The sequence below is a fragment of the Drosophila willistoni genome, chromosome 3R (genome assembly GCF_018902025.1).
Source record: "Drosophila willistoni isolate 14030-0811.24 chromosome 3R, UCI_dwil_1.1, whole genome shotgun sequence".
Classification (NCBI taxonomy): domain Eukaryota; kingdom Metazoa; phylum Arthropoda; class Insecta; order Diptera; family Drosophilidae; genus Drosophila; species Drosophila willistoni.
In genome coordinates this window covers 8,670,161-8,691,540 of record NC_061086.1, presented here as the reverse complement: position 1 = coordinate 8,691,540, position 21,380 = coordinate 8,670,161, and the positions used below count along the sequence as shown (strand labels likewise).

General features: G+C 37.4%; 2 protein-coding genes across 3 annotated transcripts; both read left to right on the top strand.

Moving 5' to 3' along the window:
• Positions 1 to 3,098: 3,098 nt before the first annotated feature.
• Positions 3,099 to 3,971, top strand: LOC6651683. Its single transcript, XM_002073260.3, has 2 exons — positions 3,099 to 3,212; positions 3,270 to 3,971. The coding sequence occupies exons 1-2, from the start codon at positions 3,099 to 3,101 to the stop codon at positions 3,801 to 3,803; spliced, it is 648 nt and encodes a 215-aa protein (XP_002073296.1). The 3' UTR covers positions 3,804 to 3,971.
• A 7,147-nt stretch (positions 3,972 to 11,118) lies between these two features.
• LOC6651682 (protein Skeletor, isoforms B/C) lies at positions 11,119 to 21,159 on the top strand. Of its 2 annotated transcripts, XM_023180164.2 has the most exons (8): positions 11,119 to 11,405; positions 14,291 to 14,794; positions 14,879 to 15,138; positions 16,019 to 16,118; positions 17,182 to 17,973; positions 18,035 to 18,228; positions 18,289 to 18,681; positions 18,815 to 18,924. In XM_023180164.2, the coding sequence occupies exons 1-8, from the start codon at positions 11,342 to 11,344 to the stop codon at positions 18,854 to 18,856; spliced, it is 2,349 nt and encodes a 782-aa protein (XP_023035932.1). In that variant the 5' UTR covers positions 11,119 to 11,341; the 3' UTR covers positions 18,857 to 18,924. The 2 variants fall into 2 exon arrangements, with proteins under 2 accessions (XP_023035932.1, XP_002073295.3); XM_002073259.4 differs by having other exon boundaries at positions 11,121 to 11,405; positions 18,289 to 21,159.
• The last annotated feature ends 221 nt before the right edge of the window (positions 21,160 to 21,380 follow it).

Here is a 21,380-nt window from a genome sequence, read left to right as displayed (position 1 = left end):
GGGACGGTGGCGCAAGGAGCATGTGAGCTTTAGACCATTTAGACTCATCAAAGGTCAAGCCATAGAGGTCAGCAAATAGTATTTTCCCATAGTGTTTTTCTTTCGGTTCAAAGTTGAGCGTGCTAACAGATTGACAATAAATTTATGTCGATTGCTCGGAATTCGTGTATCCATATATCCGACCTGCCTCAAAAGTGCGTTAAACTGGTGTCTCTGACCCGGCAACGTCGTCACAATGATTCATCTGAGTGAGTGTTTGAGTGTGTGTGTGTGTGTGTGGGTGCTCCACGAGGCTTGTAAAAGTCTCAAAAAATGCAAATCTAAATGTAAACTCATCATGATGGATATACACAGAAGCTCTTACAATTGAAATGATTGAATCAACAAAGTCTGTACAGTTTTATTTTCCTTTATCTTTACTTTTATCTCTATTCATTTCTTTCCCTATTTTTGTTTGCCAAAAAACATGTTGTTCTGCCCTTAATCTAGTTGTTTATCTAAATAATTTTGGCACTGATTATTATTGATAATCTACATGTTTGTTTTGTTATGGAATATTTTAGACCTATCCAAGGGGTAAGCTACTTTTATGAAAGGTGTAACTATTCCCATTCGATAAAGCCATAAAGGCTTTTAATATGTATTTTGTTTCACAATTGTGTTCATAAAACTTGTTGAATTTCTTGAAAATACTAGGAGTTTAATACAAATAAAATTATTCGGCATAAATCTGAGTTCCTTTTGGATATAGTAAAAATTAGCAATTCATCATTACATAAAGAAAATCGTTTTGTTTTGGCATTGGGTGCAAATATTATTGATGAAACAAAATGTTGCGATGTAATCCAAAATAAACGACAATAAACTATTACAAAAACATCAATAAGATCGTTAATCCATTAATTACTTGTATTGGCAATCACTGCAAATTGCTGCCAAACTATTTATAAAGGTCCAATAGTTGCTGCTTCTCTCCCATTCAGTATTCGTCAGCTCTTTATGGTCTAGAGGAAGATTTTTGGCTATGGGCCAAACAAAAAAAAGACATCCGCACATCTCTAACAGCTGCTAAGGCCTCGAGCAAAACAAAAACACAATTTTTTTATTATGCCAAGCACATACAAGTGCACATAAATCAGGTCAATATACCTACATATGTATATACCATAAATTGTATATAGGTAAATATATTTTAAATGGTGTGAAGAGCACCAAGTGCTAGGCAAGAACAATTAAAGGAAAATCGGTTTTTCCTTTGTGTTGACATTGCGACAAGTGAGTCTAGAATTGCTTATTAAACTCACATTTATAAATTTGTATAGTTAAATCGGTAGCTGTGGGGCATGTGATTGTGGCATGCACAGATGATGATGATGATGATGGCCAACGCATTCATCTGCCCTCTAATATCTAATGTGAAAGAACTATTTTAAATTCAATTCCCTCAACTCGTTCTGGCGCGACTCAATTGAAATTGCCCTTGAACTAGGGAATATTATACGTAAGTAAGTGCATATATACATACATACATATATCCGACCATTGGCCTGGGAGCAGGGGCCGGGGGAGTATATTTGCATTGCCACGGAGTTATTTATTTTTGCATCTGTTTGCTCATCGTTGCTGACTATGGCACTGACACCGGCAACGGGTTGGAAGGACTCTTCCTCCAGCAGGAACTTGCAATTATGGTAATTGCCTTGACTTTGTCTACGTTTTGCCATACAAGACTTTTTTCAAGCATATGAACACTGACTGACTTCCGAGTTGTCCACTTTCCGTTTTTATTCTGTTGTCAATTGCTAAGGTCAAGTCCTTAAGCCGCTTCAGTCTTTGCGCTTTGAACCTTGATAACGTGATATCCTGGCGGACTTTCAGTGGCCTGAAAGTTGACCAAGTTTTATTAGATTTTCAAGGGTTTCGATTGCGAAATGCAATTCAAATTCAAACACATGACAGCACACATAAATTTGAAGCACATGTTCTCAATGTGTGACTAAACAAGTAAATTTCATGTCATAGCAATTAAAGGGTCAGGTTCAATCATGAATCATCATTATCAGAGTTCCTTAAGTTAGATCTTTCACTACATCAACAATTAATTAGGATCAAGAACTTTTGAGATAAGTTTTACTAGAAATTTATTTTATTAAATGTTTTCCTAAAAATAGCCCCTTGAGAATATTTATTAAAAACTAAAGTGCGACATATAAAAAAAACCAATTACACAAACTTGAGCTTATCGCTAGTGTTTCCTGAGGGAATCAAAGCATTTTATCAAGCCAAGCTAAAAAAATTCTAGAAATAAACTCTTCAAAATTGTTTAATGAATCATTTGATAAGAATTAAATCAAAATAAAGTATACCAAACTGTACCGAAACACATAAAGCAAAAACGTTTCTTAGTAGATGACAAATAATTGTCATTATTCCATATACAAAATGAGACTTATGATTTATGCTCGTCTATATATATAATCGAGACAACATACGCGTACACAAGGGGGGAACACCCAGAGTCAGCTGACTACATATGTATAACCAGAACGAAATAGAAAGAAAGAGAGAGTGAAGCTCCATATAATCATGGACAATAAATTCAGTTGAATAAAATGCATTATCTTGAGTGAGTTTTGGGGGAGCTTTATCAGGACGGTCATGGACACCACCGATTGCCTCTCCAGCTGGTCTGCCCCATCTTGCTTGACAGTTGTCTGTCTCTTAATTAAATCGAGCGCCGTGCAAAAGTTGCCCACAATTATGGACATGCAATATATCTTATCTAATAAAAAGAGTTCTTAACAAATTGTATATACTTATGACTTGAAATGTTTGATCTAAGAATATGGCGTGTGGTCATGGGACCAGATATTTCTGCTTAGGAATCTTCATTCTATCTTTATAAGTTCTCACTCGCTTTATGCACATTTAGTTAATACATTTATTAAGTTTGTGGCGCCGTTTAGTTATTTATTTAAATATAAAAATTGTAAAATATATATTTTTAGCTATCTGCACGTGATGATAGCTAATCATTTGAAAGTTATCAGGGCAAGCCTTGTGCCTAGAGTCAAAGCCAAGGTGAGGCATACGAGAAAATGTTCAACAGATTACCAAAACTGACTGCGAATAGAAATCACCATGACGATACGGCCAATTTAGCAGGTCACTCTCAAGATTTGCCCAACTTGGAGAAGGCAACACGAAATAGGGTAAGTGATTATGCAAATGTCCATTATTCCCATTCCATTCTTTCGCTTTCACGACAGACATCACGAGCCTTTCAATTCATTTATGGCATGCAGCAATTTCTTTATTTGGTGGCCATTTTTATGCTGTTACCTCTCCTGATCTATGCTGGCCTTAAGTTATTCTTTGCAAGGACTTTTCAAGATGTGAATGCAGACATTGGCTCGGCCATAGGCACAATTGTTGCTGTACACATCCTTGTCATTGTGTATATAATACGTCTGGAATTCCAGCGGGAGGAGAAGCTACAGATATGGAGTGAATGGAATATATCAGCGTATCAATTGATATCCAATAATGATCAAAAACGTGGACCCATTTTAATTATTCTTATGCTGTTGTTTTACGGTTCGCTAATTGTTCTATTTCCAATCTCTGTGTTCTTTGCCCTCAAGTTCATTGTGCTAAAGAATTTCTTTTTGATCACCAATATGGATATAGATATTATATCGGTAATTGGTACGGTTATTGCGGTGCATGCAGCTGCGGGTTTCTATATCTATCGGGTCTATTACTATGGTGGATCTGGCAAAACCATGATTAAGAATAATTAAAAATAGCAAGCAGATTCTTAATTATAAATTTTCCACCTCAAGAACAACAACAAAACTAAAATTCAAAATATTGCAATAATGTATTTTCTAATTGAAAATGGAAAATTACGTGTTATATGCATTTTACTTAAGCCGGTTTGTCATGCCCAAATAAATCTCGTAAACAAACCACATGACATTTCAATTTCACGATACGATTTGTATTTGGTGACAAACAGTTGACATTTTAGACAATACCAAATATTATATATATCATAAATAAAAGAAAATATTAATAACTTCTAATACTTTCTGCATAGACGACATGTTGAGAAATTAAAGTTTATCAAACTGATTGACAGCAAAGAGACAAAAGCAACCTTTGGCCAAAAAAGATGTGATAAATTTATGGTATAAATGATATCAATGGCAATGACGGCTGTCAATGACTTTGTTGTAACTTTGCTGACGAATTGGCCAAGTAGCAAGCTTTTTTCGTATTTCACATCAAACGTCATTGGCCACCCCCCTGCCCCCTGCCCCACGTGGCAGAACCAATTGGCAAACAGCTGCCTGGTTTTATTAATTTGCCACGCTTAAACAATTATGCCATTCATATTCGATATTGACCTAGACATTTATAAAAGAAATGTTTGTGTGTCTCATTAAAAAATGTGAAAATTTTGAATCTACAAGGAAAATGCTTGAAACCAACCAAATTTTCTTCTGTCGGTTGCCAACCAATCTAATTTCAATTTGCTTATTGAGAAATTTGAGTAAACTAGCAAATAATTTTGGTAATACATTTATTTATATAAAAGTTTAATAAACTGCAAAATGGCTTAATAAATAGTGAATGGAAACGTTCGTCTGTACACAATGATGATAATTTTTGGGGTTTTTTTTTCTATTTGGTTGATCCAAATCAATAAAGTTATAGATGAGACGATAATCATCTGTTTACTACAACATATAATGTTTAACTTACTTGGTCAATTGGCGTCGGCATTGCCTGTCACTTCCACTTGAAGCATTTAGACATTAAATAATTAGCAATTTGCTTTAGCCATTCCATTTAAATTATTCTCATTTGGAACTTAAATAGATTGGACATTTAAGTTCAAATTTGTTTGCATTAACGCCTCTGTCAGAGTAAATTAAGTTCGAATTTCCGGTTTATTTATTTCTTTACCCGGGACAAGAGGTAAATATATCAAAATTTTTAATGGAATTGATGTATGTTGTTTTTTTGCATATTAATTCCATTTATTGCCACGCTTAATGTTGTTAGAACGAGCGCATCGTGTTGACTGAATAAACAAAAATGCAAGTAAACAAAGGCCGCAGCAGACGCAACAAGTCTCTCAATCTCTTCCAGCATCTCGAAAAACTCAAAATAGCAATAACACAAAACAACAACAACAAAAATCGAGCGCATGTGCAAATAAAGACGAGAGATTTTTTTATAGATGAAAAACAAATTGATTTGTTTTGGTAATTGAGAGCGAACAATTGGCGCCAATAATAAATTCAAATTTAAATTTTAAGAAAAATAACTGGCGACAGGTGTTGCCAGATCGCTAGAAATATTATGTGATGGCAGCGTCAGCTGTGCTCAAAATGAGCCGCATGCATTGGAGTGGCGCTCATTTCAAAAATTTGAAATTATCTGAATCAACTAACTATATATAAACTGCTGCTCTGAAAGATCCCCCAAAAGACAAACCTAACTCAAAAGAACTTTAAATTATTATTGTCATTAGAAATTTACTGGATAAAAAAAATATATGAATTGCAAGACCCTGGTCAATTAGAAATTCTATGGCCTAAATATTGCTGCACCAATTAATATATACGTCTATATTTTGCAAGCGAAATGTTTCCAACTACCAATACTACAAACAGATATGAGTAAAATGTGACGCAATTTTCTTCAAATAGTTAATTTCCGCTGACCGTACCGTCGCGTGTGACACGTGTTTCGACTGTTACACCTGCCTCTTTGTCGTCTGCTCGTTGTGTGCCTGCACCGAAATTCATAAACATAAGTATAAACAAATAGCAACCTAAAGCATGTATACGAGAAATGTTGGTCACATGAAAACATAACTTTTTACGGCCAAGAAGAAGAAATGATTTGGTAAATTTTGCAATTAATAGATATATGTACATCTGTCTATATAATGTTTGGGAATCTAAAGAGTCTAACAAATAAGACTAACTTTGTCTTAGATACAACAACAACAAAAACTAACTTAAATATTATATGTACACACTTTAAACTTGTATGTAAGAGCCAAGTTAATTACGGTCTCTGTGCGTGGGTCGTTTCGTTTGTCTCTTGCTGTTGTAACTGAGATTACTCAATCGTGTATGCAAAAACCAAAAGATGTATTGTTAGTCTGTGGCTAATTTCAGAGTCTCTTGCCCATCAGCCAGAGAGGGGTCGGGTGTTATGGGTGAAGGAATTGATCTTCAAATTAGTTTAACTATTTAACTAGATTCCATTAGGGTAAGTTGTCAACACCTCGACCTATAGAATCCACCCACAACAAAAAATTTATGCCACTTAGCTAAAAACAAAAAAACACACAAAAAAAAAAATACTAATGGCATGTGGCAAATTGTTTGCCAGTTTTGTGTGTGTTTGTGTGTGTGTGTGTATTAGCATTCGCATTTATTACAACTTCTAGTGAAGATTAATTACACGCGCATAGGTCATAAATAAGGCAAACACGGCAGGTATTATTTGCAAATGCATATAGCATAAAACCGAGTGGAAAATTCAAATTAAGTGGAAACCATTGCACAGGCAAACAGACATCAGCATCAGCATCAACAACAACTTCTGCCTTAACATAGTCAGTATTGGCCATTCAATTCCATCAGCTCTCAGCCAAAGCTCATTCAATGCCCTTGAAATGCAACAGGCAAGAGACAAGAGGCAAGAAGCTAAAGATGAAGACGAAGAATCTAATGTTGAAGACCAAAACCAATGTTGGAGTTGGAGGTGTTAGCCAGTCGGCTAACTGAACAATAAAGTCTTAAACAATGTGCAACCAAAGACGCCCCCATAAAGAGTTGCTGCCGCTGGCCAAGGTCATCTCTTTGGTTCTTCCAAATCAGCATTCTTCTTTTTTTCTCATTTTTTTGTATACAATGTATGTGTGTGTGTGTCTAATTAAATTCATTAAAATTTAAAGCATGCGAAATCAACAAGAACAACAACCTGATAACATTTTGACTGTGTTTTGCTTTGTGTAGAATCTTAATTTAATTTAACTGCTACTGATGGAACCCAAAGTGATTAGAAGATGCTTGATCATTGCGGTCATAAATTATGCCAAAGTTGCCTTTCCAATTTTGATGCCCTAACAGAAAAGAGGTACATTCAATTTGTGTATTAACTCGTAGCTCAAAACTTAGAACTATAGAGTGGAAATGTAATCTTTAGGTAGATAATAGAAGATTCTTTTATAATCTATCACTTTCTTTTTGTCTAAGGTATTCCACGTATTCCTCAAATCTTTCCTTAAGTAAACTTTTATATAAACAAGTTTTTTTGTAAAATGATTTAATCTTAAAAGCCACAAGTTTCAAAATTCAAATAAAACTCAAACCTATTCTTATTTCTATCTAGTGAATGCTTTAGTTTTTAATCAATTATTAACTGTCGGTGCTAATGTAACTAGATTCTACCCATATGTGTAGTAATTATAATAACTTCTTCTTTAAGCCAATAAGATCTTTGAGGGTATAAATATATTAGTTTGTTCAAACTTAGCCAAACCCTCTACTTGGTTTTATTTCGGTCTTATGGTTTTTAATAGTTATTTGTCATAAAATATAATCTGATGGTTTTTTATTTGTGTAGTTTTATGACCGGCCTTTCTTGCGATTTGTGCAATATATTTGACCTTAACGCATTGCGAATGAGAATTGATTGCTAAGGCGGGTAAGGAAAAATAAAAAAAGAGCATCGAATACACACACAAGTCTTGAAAGTTTGAAAGCCAAACATGCCACCTTGATGAATTTATGTATGCAAACTGCATAAGTTCAAGTGAGAGGAAAGAAAATAGTAGTAACTTTTTGTAGTAAATACATATGTACATACATATAACACCAAAAGGCAAGTGCGCCAGACAGGAAAAGGAAATTACATTGATTGCTGTAACATTGTAATGACCCGTAAACAACTTTCGCTACGAAGATCATTTCAATTCAAGTTTATATTCTCTCCATTAGTTTGACATTAATAGTTTTTAAAATACTTTCCCAAGAATCGCCCCCAGAAAGACTCGGCACTCAGATACTCAAAGTCAGACGTATTCACATAATAAAGACTTTTTACGACTTATTTCAGAGTTAAAACTTCATCATGAAGTTGTGGGGGGATCTGCGCATAATTTTCAGATCAATCAACTTACCCAAAACACAAAGAAAAAACTCGTCATTTGCATGCGTCTCTCATTTGGGCCATAAATCTAATGGCCCCCAGAGACAAAAAGCCAGTGATGCATATATGCGAAAGTGACCAAACCCAAAACAAAAAGTCGAACCGCAATCAAAACCCAAACAGGTCAACCAAATCTAGTAGTCTTGTGTCTAAAATTTAATTAATGTCTGTATATTACCATTAGTGTTGGTAACTAACTAGTTGCTTCAATGTCAAAGCCGAGAAAAATTAAAAACTAATTTAATGCACATTGGGGGGGGAGGAGGAGGAGGAGGAGTTAGCATATATAGTGGGAGCACCCCATCACCATCTTGCCCACCCGGTCGGTGGTGGTCAGCACACGCAATGGACACAATGTGGACGCAATGTGGTCGCCATCACCGACAAAAGCAACAAATTGCTTGCAGGTATGTGAGTGTAGTTGATTATGAAAGCATTTCATAAAAAGAAACATTGCCTTGTCATGGCTAAAAGTCAAAGTGAAAGAAGCCAGCAAGCAACCTGGGGAAAAAGAGAGCTGAAAAAATATGATGACTTTCTGCAATTTATATATATACATACGTACATAAATATATGAAATGTGCGTTTTTCCTTTATAGTTAATTACATGACTGATGACGTCCAACATAAGGAGATAAAATGCAAAAGCACGAAGAAAATATTAAATAAGCAATCGCCGACATTGAAGATACTTCGTAGCCAAAATCAAATTATTTTTTATTCAAACTGAAACGAATTCTTTGTAAAGGGAATGTCATCTCATTCGATCTAATTAACTTTTAATTGTTTTATTTTCGAGTTTCATTCAAAAATGGAACATCTTTCCACATTAAAGTCTTTGTAAGTTACATACACACTGATGGCATTAATATACTCTAAACCTATAGGGTATATAAACGTCAATTTTACGACCATTTAAGCAATGCGCAAATATCTGTTGAAACTGAAACTTAATTTGAATGCGCAAAAAAACAAAAAAATGAAAACAAAATCATCATCAACATTTACCATTGTCTCTACTTGGCTTTTGTAGGTGTTTGAAAAGAAAGATTATATGATACACACAATACCCCCCCAAAAAAAAAGTCAACAAATCATATATAGGAAGTTTCAAGGCCCCAGAACAAAAGCATGTCCCCTAAATTAACCCCTGAGTGGAAAGGGGTATGTGTGTTTTTTTATCCAACATACACAATTTGTGTATCATTCATAATGTTTCAATTTAATTGAATTATGTAAGCTAAACTAGCCAACAAAATAGTTAACAGTTAGTTGTTACCTGACCTTTTGACAACCCTTTGTTTCTTTCTTTTTTTGGTTTGTTTTTCTGTCCATTCACGAGAAAGTTATGTATTGCAGTAGATGTTGCAGCCAGGGCCGCAGGGCAACACGACCACCAGCAGTGAACTTGGAAACCGATCACGAATTGCCAAATCAGAGCTGCTTTCTTTCACCTCCATCCAACCATCCATCCATCCATCTATCACATCAAATTAATTGACCCTCGATTGGGTTATCGAATCGCAGGGATAGCAAAAAACAATTATTTAGATTGAAGGGCCTCAAATGAAGCAAATGAGATAATGGTCTAAGTCTTTTACCTATTTGTTGCTTGGTGTTAGGGTACCCATAAGGTATATTCCCTTGCAGGAAGTAAATTGCTTATCAGATGCTTTTGAAATACTAGGTCATACAAACAGAAATCTAAATTGAGGTCAGACTTTAGTTTAAAACCAACTCGATCAAGCTATATATCTACGCTTTTTACGTTCATAAGTTGGGAAAATTGTCAAAAACAAATCCAATTAACTCAACCTCCTTTAGTTTACATAGTTAAAAATGTTTCCAAAAGACCATTTTTCAAAAATAAAGATTTGAAAAAATGTAAGCAAGAAATTAAGAAATTAATTCTAATCATTTCATTGACTTGAAATTGGCTTTAAATACTCTTTCTTTTTATCTTACTTTACTGTACTTTGTGGATACATTTTTGTTGATCTCACTATCAGCTAATACTTTTTAAATATTGTTCTCTTTTACTATTTAAAAAAAAAATGTATAAGTTAATAAAGTCGTTTAGTAAATTGAACTCGTTGCCATAAGTTAGCTTACCTTTTTTGTGGTAAATAATAATGATATTTGTGGATATATTTTTGTTGAAGATCACTAAGATAATTAGAATAGTGGCAATAAGGACAATTTCTTTCTCTTCCCTCTCCATTCTAAGGACTTTAATAACGAAAATTATAAAATAATTGTTATTAGCTGTCGTGTGGAAATGTAGCTTAAAAGATGGCCAAAATTAAAAACAAATTATAGTTGTTGGCTAGTTTTTATTCTTTGCTTAGAACTTATAACTATTTCTTGCTTAGTTACCATTGGATAGTTTGATAAATCATTTTGAAAATGTACATACATATATGTCCAGAGCTACGCAAATATTACCAAAGATTTATATATGTATATAAACCACATATGTAGGTAAAAAGATGTGCAAAAAACAAGAAAAGAAAAAAATTTTAGCATAACATTTAATGACTCTTTGGGTGCTGCTGCTGCTGCGGCGGCGGCGGCTGTGACTATGATGATAATTATTGCCGACGCTGATGAGACGGGCTTCAAGCAATAGAAACAGCAGCAACAACAACATCAACAACAACAATTGAACACTTATAAGCCAAAAGCCATAGCAACAACAACAAGTCCAAACAGCAAACAAACTGAAAAACCAGCCCCAATGCGCAGCTGGCGTCGACGTCAAAGTTTTCAACTCTTCCAACTCTTGGGCACAAGGCGCAGACGCAGCTTTATTGTCGTTCAGTGCGGTTTTGGTAGTCGGTGCGTTTGGTTGAAAGCGTTAAGAAAAAAAATAAATAAAGAAAACGAAAAAACACCCACCAAATATAAATTTAACGATTGAAAAACTTTTAAACCAAATATTATTGTATTGTAATTGCGAGAGACGCGTGTTTGTGCTTGGAGAGTGTGTGTCGAGTGTTGCGGATGATTTTTGGTGTAGTGAAGTTCGTCATCTCCCTAGTGTCCTAACAGAAATAGAAAATATATTTACATCTCTGTATAGCAAAGCAAATTGCCAGCAATGTCGCTGCCATTGAAGGATAAACCTTGGCTGCTGCTATTTGGCCTATTGGCCGCTTTATGCTGTAAGTACCATAGAAAACGCAACTTGGCCAAGATTTATGAGTCTGGGCGGCCCATTGTGATGCAAATCGAAGAGGGCCAAAATAGAGACAGAAAAAGACAACAGCAAAAACTAGAAACTAGATTAGTGGCAAACAATATGAGTCCCCCGCGCGTTCAATGACATACCGAATATATATCATCTTTTGTTAATGTTGAATGTGGAGTAAGCCAAATGAATATTCAGCAGTTTATGATTTGCTCTGACCGTTGAACTATCCAACGTTGAACTGACCAACTGACTGACTGAATGTTTGACTGTTTGACTGTTTGACTGACTGCATTAGCATTTCCATTACAGATTAGCATAAATTTTGTGTGAACCGACTGCAGCTGTTTCCTTGATGATACGAAATGTGGAATGGAAAATCTGTTTGGCCGTATCGTCAGTTAGTTGTTTCTTCGTTTTTCCTTGGCACCGTGAAAGTAGGTCTGTAGGTTGAAGACTTTTTTTTTTTGCAAAAATAACAAAATACCAAACAACTAGGCTTCACTATATACCCAGCTATCAGTCTATCAATCCATCTATCGTATTGATTTGCCAACCAGTTCGCCTCACCTAATGACTTTTAGCCCGATCATCATTAATAAGACACACGATTGTGACTGTCTCTATCCGACTTTGCCTGTTGAATCTGTTAGGTTTTAATTACACCTTTGGCATTTTGCATGCCATCACAATTTATTTACTTGGTTAGTTAATTCAGTTTTAAAATAAAATACAAAAAAAAACACACACATCAGCTGGTTTGCATTTCTCAAAAGTCAACAATTGTTCAATTCAAACGCCAACACAGCCGGCAAACGGAAATTCTTTTGTAAAAACGTTTGGCAAATATATGTAGTACACATATTATATATGTATTTTTGTCTAAACTCAATGAATATGCGTATCCGTAGACAAGAAAGACTCGTTGTCCAATATTTGGAGCAGCAACAGCCATGGCCAACACACATAGCCCGAAAAATTGCAGGCCATGGCAGCCGCCTAAACGTGTTTATGGCCTCTGCATAAAAAAACTAATAAAAATAAAACAAAAAAAAATTAATTGAATTTGAACAAATTTGCTTTTTTTTATTATTTGTTTTTAGTGCCGAAGGTGAAGTAGTGGCCAATTGAACCTTTTTTTTTTTTTGCTGACTTTAAATAATCTATAAAATTTAAATAATAACGCCCAAGGGATTTTTATATAGATGGTAATCCACAGAAATATTTTGAGTATATGTTAGTTAAAGATTTGGAGTTGTAATTTATTTAACTGACGGACGTTTTCCTATCTCAAGTTTGAATATTAAATTCAAATTGGTCTATATCTATATCTACATATTTATGTGTAGTACCTACAGAAAATATCACAGAGAGCAGAGGACCTTATTAAATTTGCTAGACAATTGGAATTTAGGAAATAACATAACTCAGACTCAATCCGAGACTTTATACTCATATCCGTCTATTTAGTGTTATCGGTGCATATGTATTCAATGTGAAAAAAGAATGCCAAGCACAACTCGTCCTAGTTTCATTGAGTCGTGAGAATTCATAGACTCACCACCTACAAATCTAAGAAGTAATTCTATTCGTTTCCCGAATATGAAATACTTTGTTTTAGGAACTCGTTCAAATAAGTTAAGTGAGTTGTCAGACCTTTCAAAACCCGAATGAATCATATTGGGCTTTTGAATGTATTTATGTATGTATTCAATGCTTTAAAAAATATAAAGAAATCTCAAAATAGCAGTTATAAAAAGTTTTCTTAGTATTTTCTTGCCTTTTTATTTTTTAAATTATAAATTTGTTTTATTCCCTCACGGGAAAAGGCCAAGATCAAGGAGAATAGAGACTTATTTAAGTTAAATAGATGATTCAAACTATAAGACAAATTCAATTCAAAATACACAACAAACAAATTTATTCTATTGAAAAAAGGCTAAAAAAAAGATGCCTTTATTGGTTATAACTTCTCTGCAAATCTATTTTAACCACAATCCATGACTTAACTTGATCTAGATGTTGACAAATTTCAATATGACCTTATTAAATAATAATGGATGAGAACCGGTGAATGCTTTTTTATTGAATGTAAATCAAATCACATAATTATGAAGCCAAAAAGGAGAGCAAATTTAAAAATAATGCAGAGCTCTTGTCAAATTTGACAACTTTTGGCTACAAATGGAGTTTAGAAAGAAAAAAAAAACAAACCAGTTTGTTTAGAATGGCAAATGCAGAGTATTATGATTATGTATGCTTTAGTTTTTTTTTATTGCTTAATTCTTTTTAAATGTTGATCAGCTTATCTCTTTTTTTTTGTATAGAAAATAAGCATTGGCACATTTGATGTTAGCCTTTGTTTATTTTGTTTATTTTGTTTTTTTTTTTGGATTACATGCTTCACAAACTTTTAATTGTTATTGTATTTGGACCAGAAGTTCTTTGTGTTTATTAAGCACAATTTGGTTTTCCGTCCGAAATAAACTTCCTGTTTGTTTGGAAGAGCTAAAAACTAAAGTTCTGATCAAATTTTTCGTAATGATTAAAAGGCAAAGATTAGATTTTGGAAATCATCGAAAGAATATGACGTGATGTGATTGTATTTTTTGTTATTGTTGTTGTTGATTTTGTTTTCGAGTGTATGTAAATTGTATGCGAATAAATAATTAAGTGGCTTGGGGGCTACTTAAGTGGTGCTTGGAGATTTGTTTCTCTTTTTATTACTTGATCTTGCCTCTGACAATGAGTCAAGTTTGTTGCCTAAGTCTTTTGTTTTTGTTATTGTTTTTTTTTTTGTTTTTTGCTAAGATTTAAACTACATGCTATTTGCTCACTCACCCGTTGACTCTCCCACAGCACTGCAGTCACATTGCCAGGCAGCGTATCCATATTATGGCACTAAGATTGGCTCACTGACACGTCTGCATCATGGTGTTTCCGGCGATGTCTATGCCGTCGATTCGCGCACGATTTTTATTAAGAAATTCAACTACGATGGTGAAGCCCCGGCTGCCTATTTCTATGTGGGTAGCACAGGCAAGCCAAGCAACGAGGGTGGTCTACGCCTGAGGGACGAACGCGGTGGCACTGCATCATTGACACGTCGCTATCGGAACAAGGATGTGACACTCTCGCTGCCAGAGGGCAAAACTTTGCGAGACATTAAATGGTTTTCAGTGTGGTGCGATGAATTCGCTGTTAATTTTGGTGATGTCTCCATACCCAGTAATTTGGATTTTCCACGTCCCCAAAAGATTAACGGCTTGAGAGGTGTTCATGGTGTGTCTTCGGATAACATTGTCATAGTGGATGCTCAGACATTGTTGGTGCCAAATTTCAGTTACGATGGCCAGGCACCAGGTGGGTATACAATGCAAAAGTAATCATTTGCATTCTATCTACCATCTCTCTCTCTCTTTCTCTCTCGTTCTCTGACTTGAATAGATGCCAAATTCTGGGTGGGTCGTGGACAACGTCCAACACCCGAAGGCCTACGCATTCCCGATGAGAATGGCAAAGAGAATCCATTGCGTCGTTATGATCGCAAAACAATTGTGCTCACATTGCCAGAGGATTTGACCATTTTTGATATTGGGCATTTTGGTGTTTGGTGTGAGGCATTCACTGTTGATTTTGGACATGTTAGCCTGCCGGCAGATCTCAATGTGCCACCCTCATTGAAAATGCTGGGCATTAGTCCACAGGTAAAGAAGCCGCTAAATCATATTCTAAGCGAACTACAACGCTAAATCATTTTTATTTATATATATTGTGTTACCCAAAAACAAAAAACGATTAATTATTTATTTTGTGGGCTGGACTAAACCAAACTAAGCCACAACAAATATTTATCTCTCTTTCTCTCTGATATCACTATTTAGACACTAAGAATAAATTGCGAATTTTCTTCGAATTTAAATATAATTTTGTTTGTAATCTACTCACCTCGTTTTGAGTTTTGTGTTTTGTTGTCTTTGAAAATTGCTTTATGCTCTCTATTCAAATTTAGTCTATACAAAATGAAATGTGTGCAAATATTCTTCAACGGGGCCCCACAAAAACAATTCCCAATGATATCCCAAGCCTAATACGATATCCTGCCACAAAAAGAAACCATACACAAAATCCAATAAGCAATCCTTTCACACACACACACATAAACACACATACACACACATAAACAAACACACATGCACAAACATACACACACATGAAACATACAACTATCCTGAATAAAACTAACAATCTACTTTGGTTCCAATAAATTTTGAAAAAAACATTTTCATTTTGTATATGATTCATACAAGAAAACCATAAAAAATTACTTTTCCAAATAAAGGCAAAATTTTCGATTACAGCAAAACAGAACAAAATTTCAACATTTTGGGTATTACAAAAATAAAATTTTACTTTTTGGCTTAATATATAATTAACCCCTATCACAAACACACACATACACAAATACACCAACATACACACACCCACACACACTGACATATACATGCATCCGTATACCCTTTCCAAATACAACACCTTATCCAATTTTCAAAAACCAACTCCCCCCAAACAACAATTGTTTTTCAGTCCAAACTTAACTGTGAGGTGCTCTACGATGATCTGGCTTTTGAGGTACGCTGGGCAGTGGCCGGTGAGAGTATTGTGGTGCAATTGGTGGCCAAATTGGGTAAGTTCCTCAAAACGCTAATTTTGTGCGGAAGCCGTCCACTAATTCCACTTAGCGTTGTGCAAATGTGTGATTTTAGACAAAGGTGTTAACTAAAATTAATGTCAAAACTTAAATTATTGATAGATCAAGACCAAAAAGTTGATTAGTTAATTGTAGGGGAAGTTCACGATATCAATTAGGGTAATAAACGAATTGAAATTAGAAATTTTATCATCCTTTTTGATCTAAAAGATCTGCTTTATGAAATAGTTATGAAAAGAAGTTCCATAGTCTCTTAGAACGATTTCATTTTGTTTTTCTGATCTTTTTCTATATAGTTGTTTATCTGTATAACATAATATATTTATAGGCAACTTGGTTGACTTAGTTGAGAGAACAAGTTCTCTAGTCATCTGGAAATACTTCAAATTTGAGTTGGTTGCAATGATCGGTAGATTTTATATTGATTTATAATGCTTTGACATTTTATCGAATACAGTTTATAATAATAATTAAGGAGTAGAGAGAGAGACACACACTCACACACACCACAATCAGAGACACTCGCTTTAAAATCCAGTTAGCAGCCAAATTGACCGATCAGCATCGGCATCGTTAGCAGAATAACAAGTTGCGAATTATGATGACGACTGGTTTATTGCGCAACTCGCAGACCAAGAGCGCAATTACGGACAATGTGTGCCGGCTGCTGTACCATCTTCTGCTGCAATCATCTTCAGCAATCATGGTGCATGGGCATCTTAGGCATGGCCATCTAAGAGCACGCGTTTGTGGCTGCCAATTTGCTTGCTAACCGCTAAGAATGCCAACAGCCACTGGCCGAGGCTGGTTCGGTCGGGTTCGTGCTGGCACCGGCACACATTCTTCATCTGAAACAACAACAAAAAAAAAAAAATGCTATGATAACCCGTTTACTCACCACCCATTTTGGGGTTAACATGTCTAGAAATGGGTCGAGCAACTTTCGTTGATTACTGTGTGTGGAATTTCTGTTTACTGCATTCCTTCTATAACTCCATTCTCCTCCTCATGCGTCTCCTTTTGCCCGCCTCCATCGCAGAACCCAATAACTACATGTCCTTTGGCATCTCGCCAAACAAGAACATTAGCCAGATGATAGGAGCCGATGCTGTTGTTGCCTGGGTGGATCCCGAGACTGGAAATGGCTTTGCCCAGGACTACTATTTGGATGGCAAAGCTCAATGCTCGGGTGGAAGAGGTGCTTGTCCGGATACCAAAATAGCAGAGAAGACTAATTCGATACGTTTGCTCAACGCCGCCATGGTGAATGGCTACTCTATTGTCACCTATCAGCGATCTCTAGCCGCCACTGATCGTCTTGACTTGCCCATTTCTGTGAACGAACCGGAATCTGTGGTCTGGGCTATTGGGCCACTTAATGATTATCGTGAGGTCTCGTTCCATTCGTTCTATAATAAGCATTTGCATCAGATTGAGTTTGGCCGCCAACCCAAATGGAATTGCCCACTACCAGAGGGTGCCAAGTCGAGTGGTAATTCGGCTGAAGATGAGGATGATGCTCCACAGCAGCAGAGCTCTACAGGTGGTGCAGGATATCCACCTGCAGGACGTCCCAGCTCTGCTGAGCCCGAAGAGGAATTCTATGATAATCGTCCACAAGCTTTGCATCGAACTCCCCAACCCCCCGCTCCCCAGAAACGTCAAGAGACGGCTATTATCACCCAACGTCGTCCTGTGCCAACACCAAAGCCAGTTAACAGCGATGGCGCCTGGGATATTCCAGCCATCCAATGCCATGAGCCCGAAGATGGAGTATTCTATGCTCAGATGGGCCCAACTGGAGGCAAGCATGGATATCCAGCCATCACTGGTAAGTTTTGTATGATGTAAGGCATAGACATTACAAATTCACAAATTTCCCTTGACGGCAGGTCACGTCGGTTGGGGTATTTCGTGGTACATCAATGGTCTGCTCATTCCCGAGCTTCATGTTGTGCGTGGCAAGACCTACACCTTTGTAGTGGAGGGTGGCAATAATCCCGATATACCAGCCAAATATCATCCATTCTACATTAGCGATGATCCAGTCGGTGGCTACGAGCATAAACGTGAAGAAGAGAAGAAGGTGAGGAGGACACTGATCCAATGATATAAGTTGTGAAATACTCCATTTGATTTGTTGTAGGCCGTTCGCATCTTTGCCGGTGTGCATCGATCTCGTTCCGGACAGGTGACCCCAACTGGTGTTGGTCGTCTCTGTAACTGGACACCCGATGTTGAAGGACCACCGGCCGATGATTATCAATCCTTTGGAGCTTATCAACGTACTCTGACCCTTAAATGCGATGCCGGTGAGCCGGGTGTGATTAGTTGGACACCGGATCGGAATACACCGGATACAGTTTACTATCATTGCTTTACACATCGCTACCTGGGCTGGAAGATCCATGTGCACGACTCGTGCGATGGCGACAATGCTGCAGCTGCTTCCGAGCGGCATGAGGTACGCCTGGCTGGAGCTGAGCCGGCGCCGGTCAACGAGAATTATGCCGCCGAAACGATACGCCACGAAACCAAGGTCAGCCCCAACGATAATAGTTTTTTATTGAAGCACCAAACCGATTTGATTAAGAATCACAATATGAATGGAACACCGCCTAAACTGAGTTTTGAAATAACAAAATCTTCGGAAATAACCAAACTGATTTCAGATGGCATCCGCGCTGCTGAGGCTCTCGAGGAGAGCATACTAAGGAACCAATCGCAGTCGAGTCCAGGTCCAAAAGATAACCAGATCAACCGCAACAACAACAACAATGGCTCTCGCATACCGACTAAACCACTGCTGGCCAACGCCAGGCCACCTCCAGAGATTTTGCATGGCGAAACACATTCGCATAAATCACTTGCATCCGCATCCGCATCATCCACATCATCCATTCATCCGAAACTACCCATATTCGCAGCACCTCTTGACACCAATCTTAATTCTCATTTGCGCTTAAATCGCCCCCACTTGCACCATCCACATTTCACTTATGCATTGCACCATCATCACCAACATCACAATCACAATCTAACTAGCAATCTTCCAGCCCAGCTTGCTCAGAAAACGATTGGACTTTCCGACTATTTGCGCCCGCCCCAAAATGCCCCCATCTTTCACCCGGTAAAGCTACCAGGTCGTCGTCCCTATCCAGGACCCATCAAGAAGGTGCCCGCCTCGCGCCCAATTCTGCCCCAGCAACATCCACATCCGAATGTACGCCATCCCATTGTACCAGGGCCCATTCTTCCGTCGTCCTCGTTGATAGTCAATCACTATCGCAAACCAGTTCCCAGTTTGCTGAAGCCTTTCCTCAAGGAGAAACCCTTTCCCATTCAACCTATAGCCGCATCGGTGTTGCTGCTTGGCCAACCCACAGAACTGGGATCAGCGGGTCAACGAAAGACAGATATGGCCGAACGAGAGAGAAAACCCAAGCCCGTCCCAGTACCAGTTCCTTATGTGGATCTGGAGCCTCAAGGCTCTCTGCAGAGTACCAGCTATTCCAAGTCTCATTCTAATTCAGAACTCAAGTCACCAACAACGACAACAACAACAGCGTTGCCGCTGATTATAAAACGTCCTTTGCAAAGTGAGCCATCATTGCAGGATATTGCCAGTATGCAGCCGGCTATTAATCATGGGTTCAAACCCGATTCCGTTGTTGTGGAGAGCGGTTTTCGTCCAATTATGCGCAATGATGGTGTCCAGCTGCCACCGGAGGTGATCAAACAAGTGGCTCATAGACGGGAAGATCCAGGCACAGAAATAGATGAAGTCATGGAGACAGATACACTTTTCCTCACCGCCCAGCAAGGTGGCGAGCCGCAGAGCTTCGAACCCATGTTCATTCCTTCACCCTTGGATAGCACCAATAGCACAGGTGTAATTATAAAACAGGTGGGTCAACAGGAGAAGATAGGAGACGCCACGGCCTCAGCGCTTAGATTACCCTCTTCGGCATTGGAGCATGCTTTGCCTTCAGCAGCCGAATTACGAAAGCCCACACTTGAGGAATTATTTGACGACGAGGCGGAGGATGAATTGGAGCACCGTCTTGAAATAGATGTCCAAGATGAAACGCAAAGCACTGTAAAAGTACCCACATCGTCATCTACACAGAAAGTGTCATCCCTCGAGTATGATGATGAAATTGCTAGCCTATTTGAAGACGAAGACGATCTAATGGGAAAGGATTCTGCAATTGGAGATGACATGGAAACGGATGATAAAGTAGCCGCAGCTGCAGAACGTATCGATACATATTACCTCCCGCCGGATAATCGTAAAATTCCCCATGCCAGCCTGCCCAGCGGAGCCGTATACACGTTCGATGGCAAATCTGTAGTCGATAGCAGTCTAGTTCTACCACCAAAGTTGGATGCCCGCGACTCGGAGCTACTGCGTCACACAAACTATGGCATCTCGCCGTTGGAGCAGTTGATACGGACTACACCGCAATTTGGGGCCTATCGTGGCGAATTGCCCGAGGAGTTCTTAACCACAGAAAAAACAGGACCGCCAGTGACAGAATATTCCAATCCAGTGCCCTTTAGCCGAACCATAGGCAGCAGCAGCACTAGCACCAGCACCAGTAGTACCACTAGCATCAGCGGAAGAACCACTCACTCATCACCATTGCCGCTCTACTCGTCATCGTCATCATCACTGCGACCCATTTCGACCAAGTTGCATTTGCTCACATCCGACAACATTAACAGAGGCACGTGAATAGCTCAATTATTCAAATAGCATGTAAGTCAGCAAGCCAGCGAGCGAGTAACTAACTGATAATCAAAGTGAACTCACCGTCACCATCTCTACATATAATCACATCATCATCAATTAAATTCTGTATTTTACAATTAGTCTGTAGGCTTCTTAAATTGTGTGTTTTTCAATATATATTAGATAAGATAAAATCATACCATATGTACTTATGTTTAAAATGCATTTTAGTAGTTGTCGATCGAAATAAAACCAACATGAAATGTGACAAAATTATTTTTATATCTTTGCAGTGAACTATTTATTGTAGGAACATTGGTTCCTTTAATTTCGATTTTTAACACAAATAAAACTATGTAACGGTCATTTCAAATTCATTGAAATTTCGTTAATCGAAACAAACATTCGATCTATCGATACCTAAAAATTTCTATCGGCTTATCGCAATTCACTAGTTCCATTCAGAGATGCCTAAATTTGGTTATTGTTGCCAATTTAGCTAT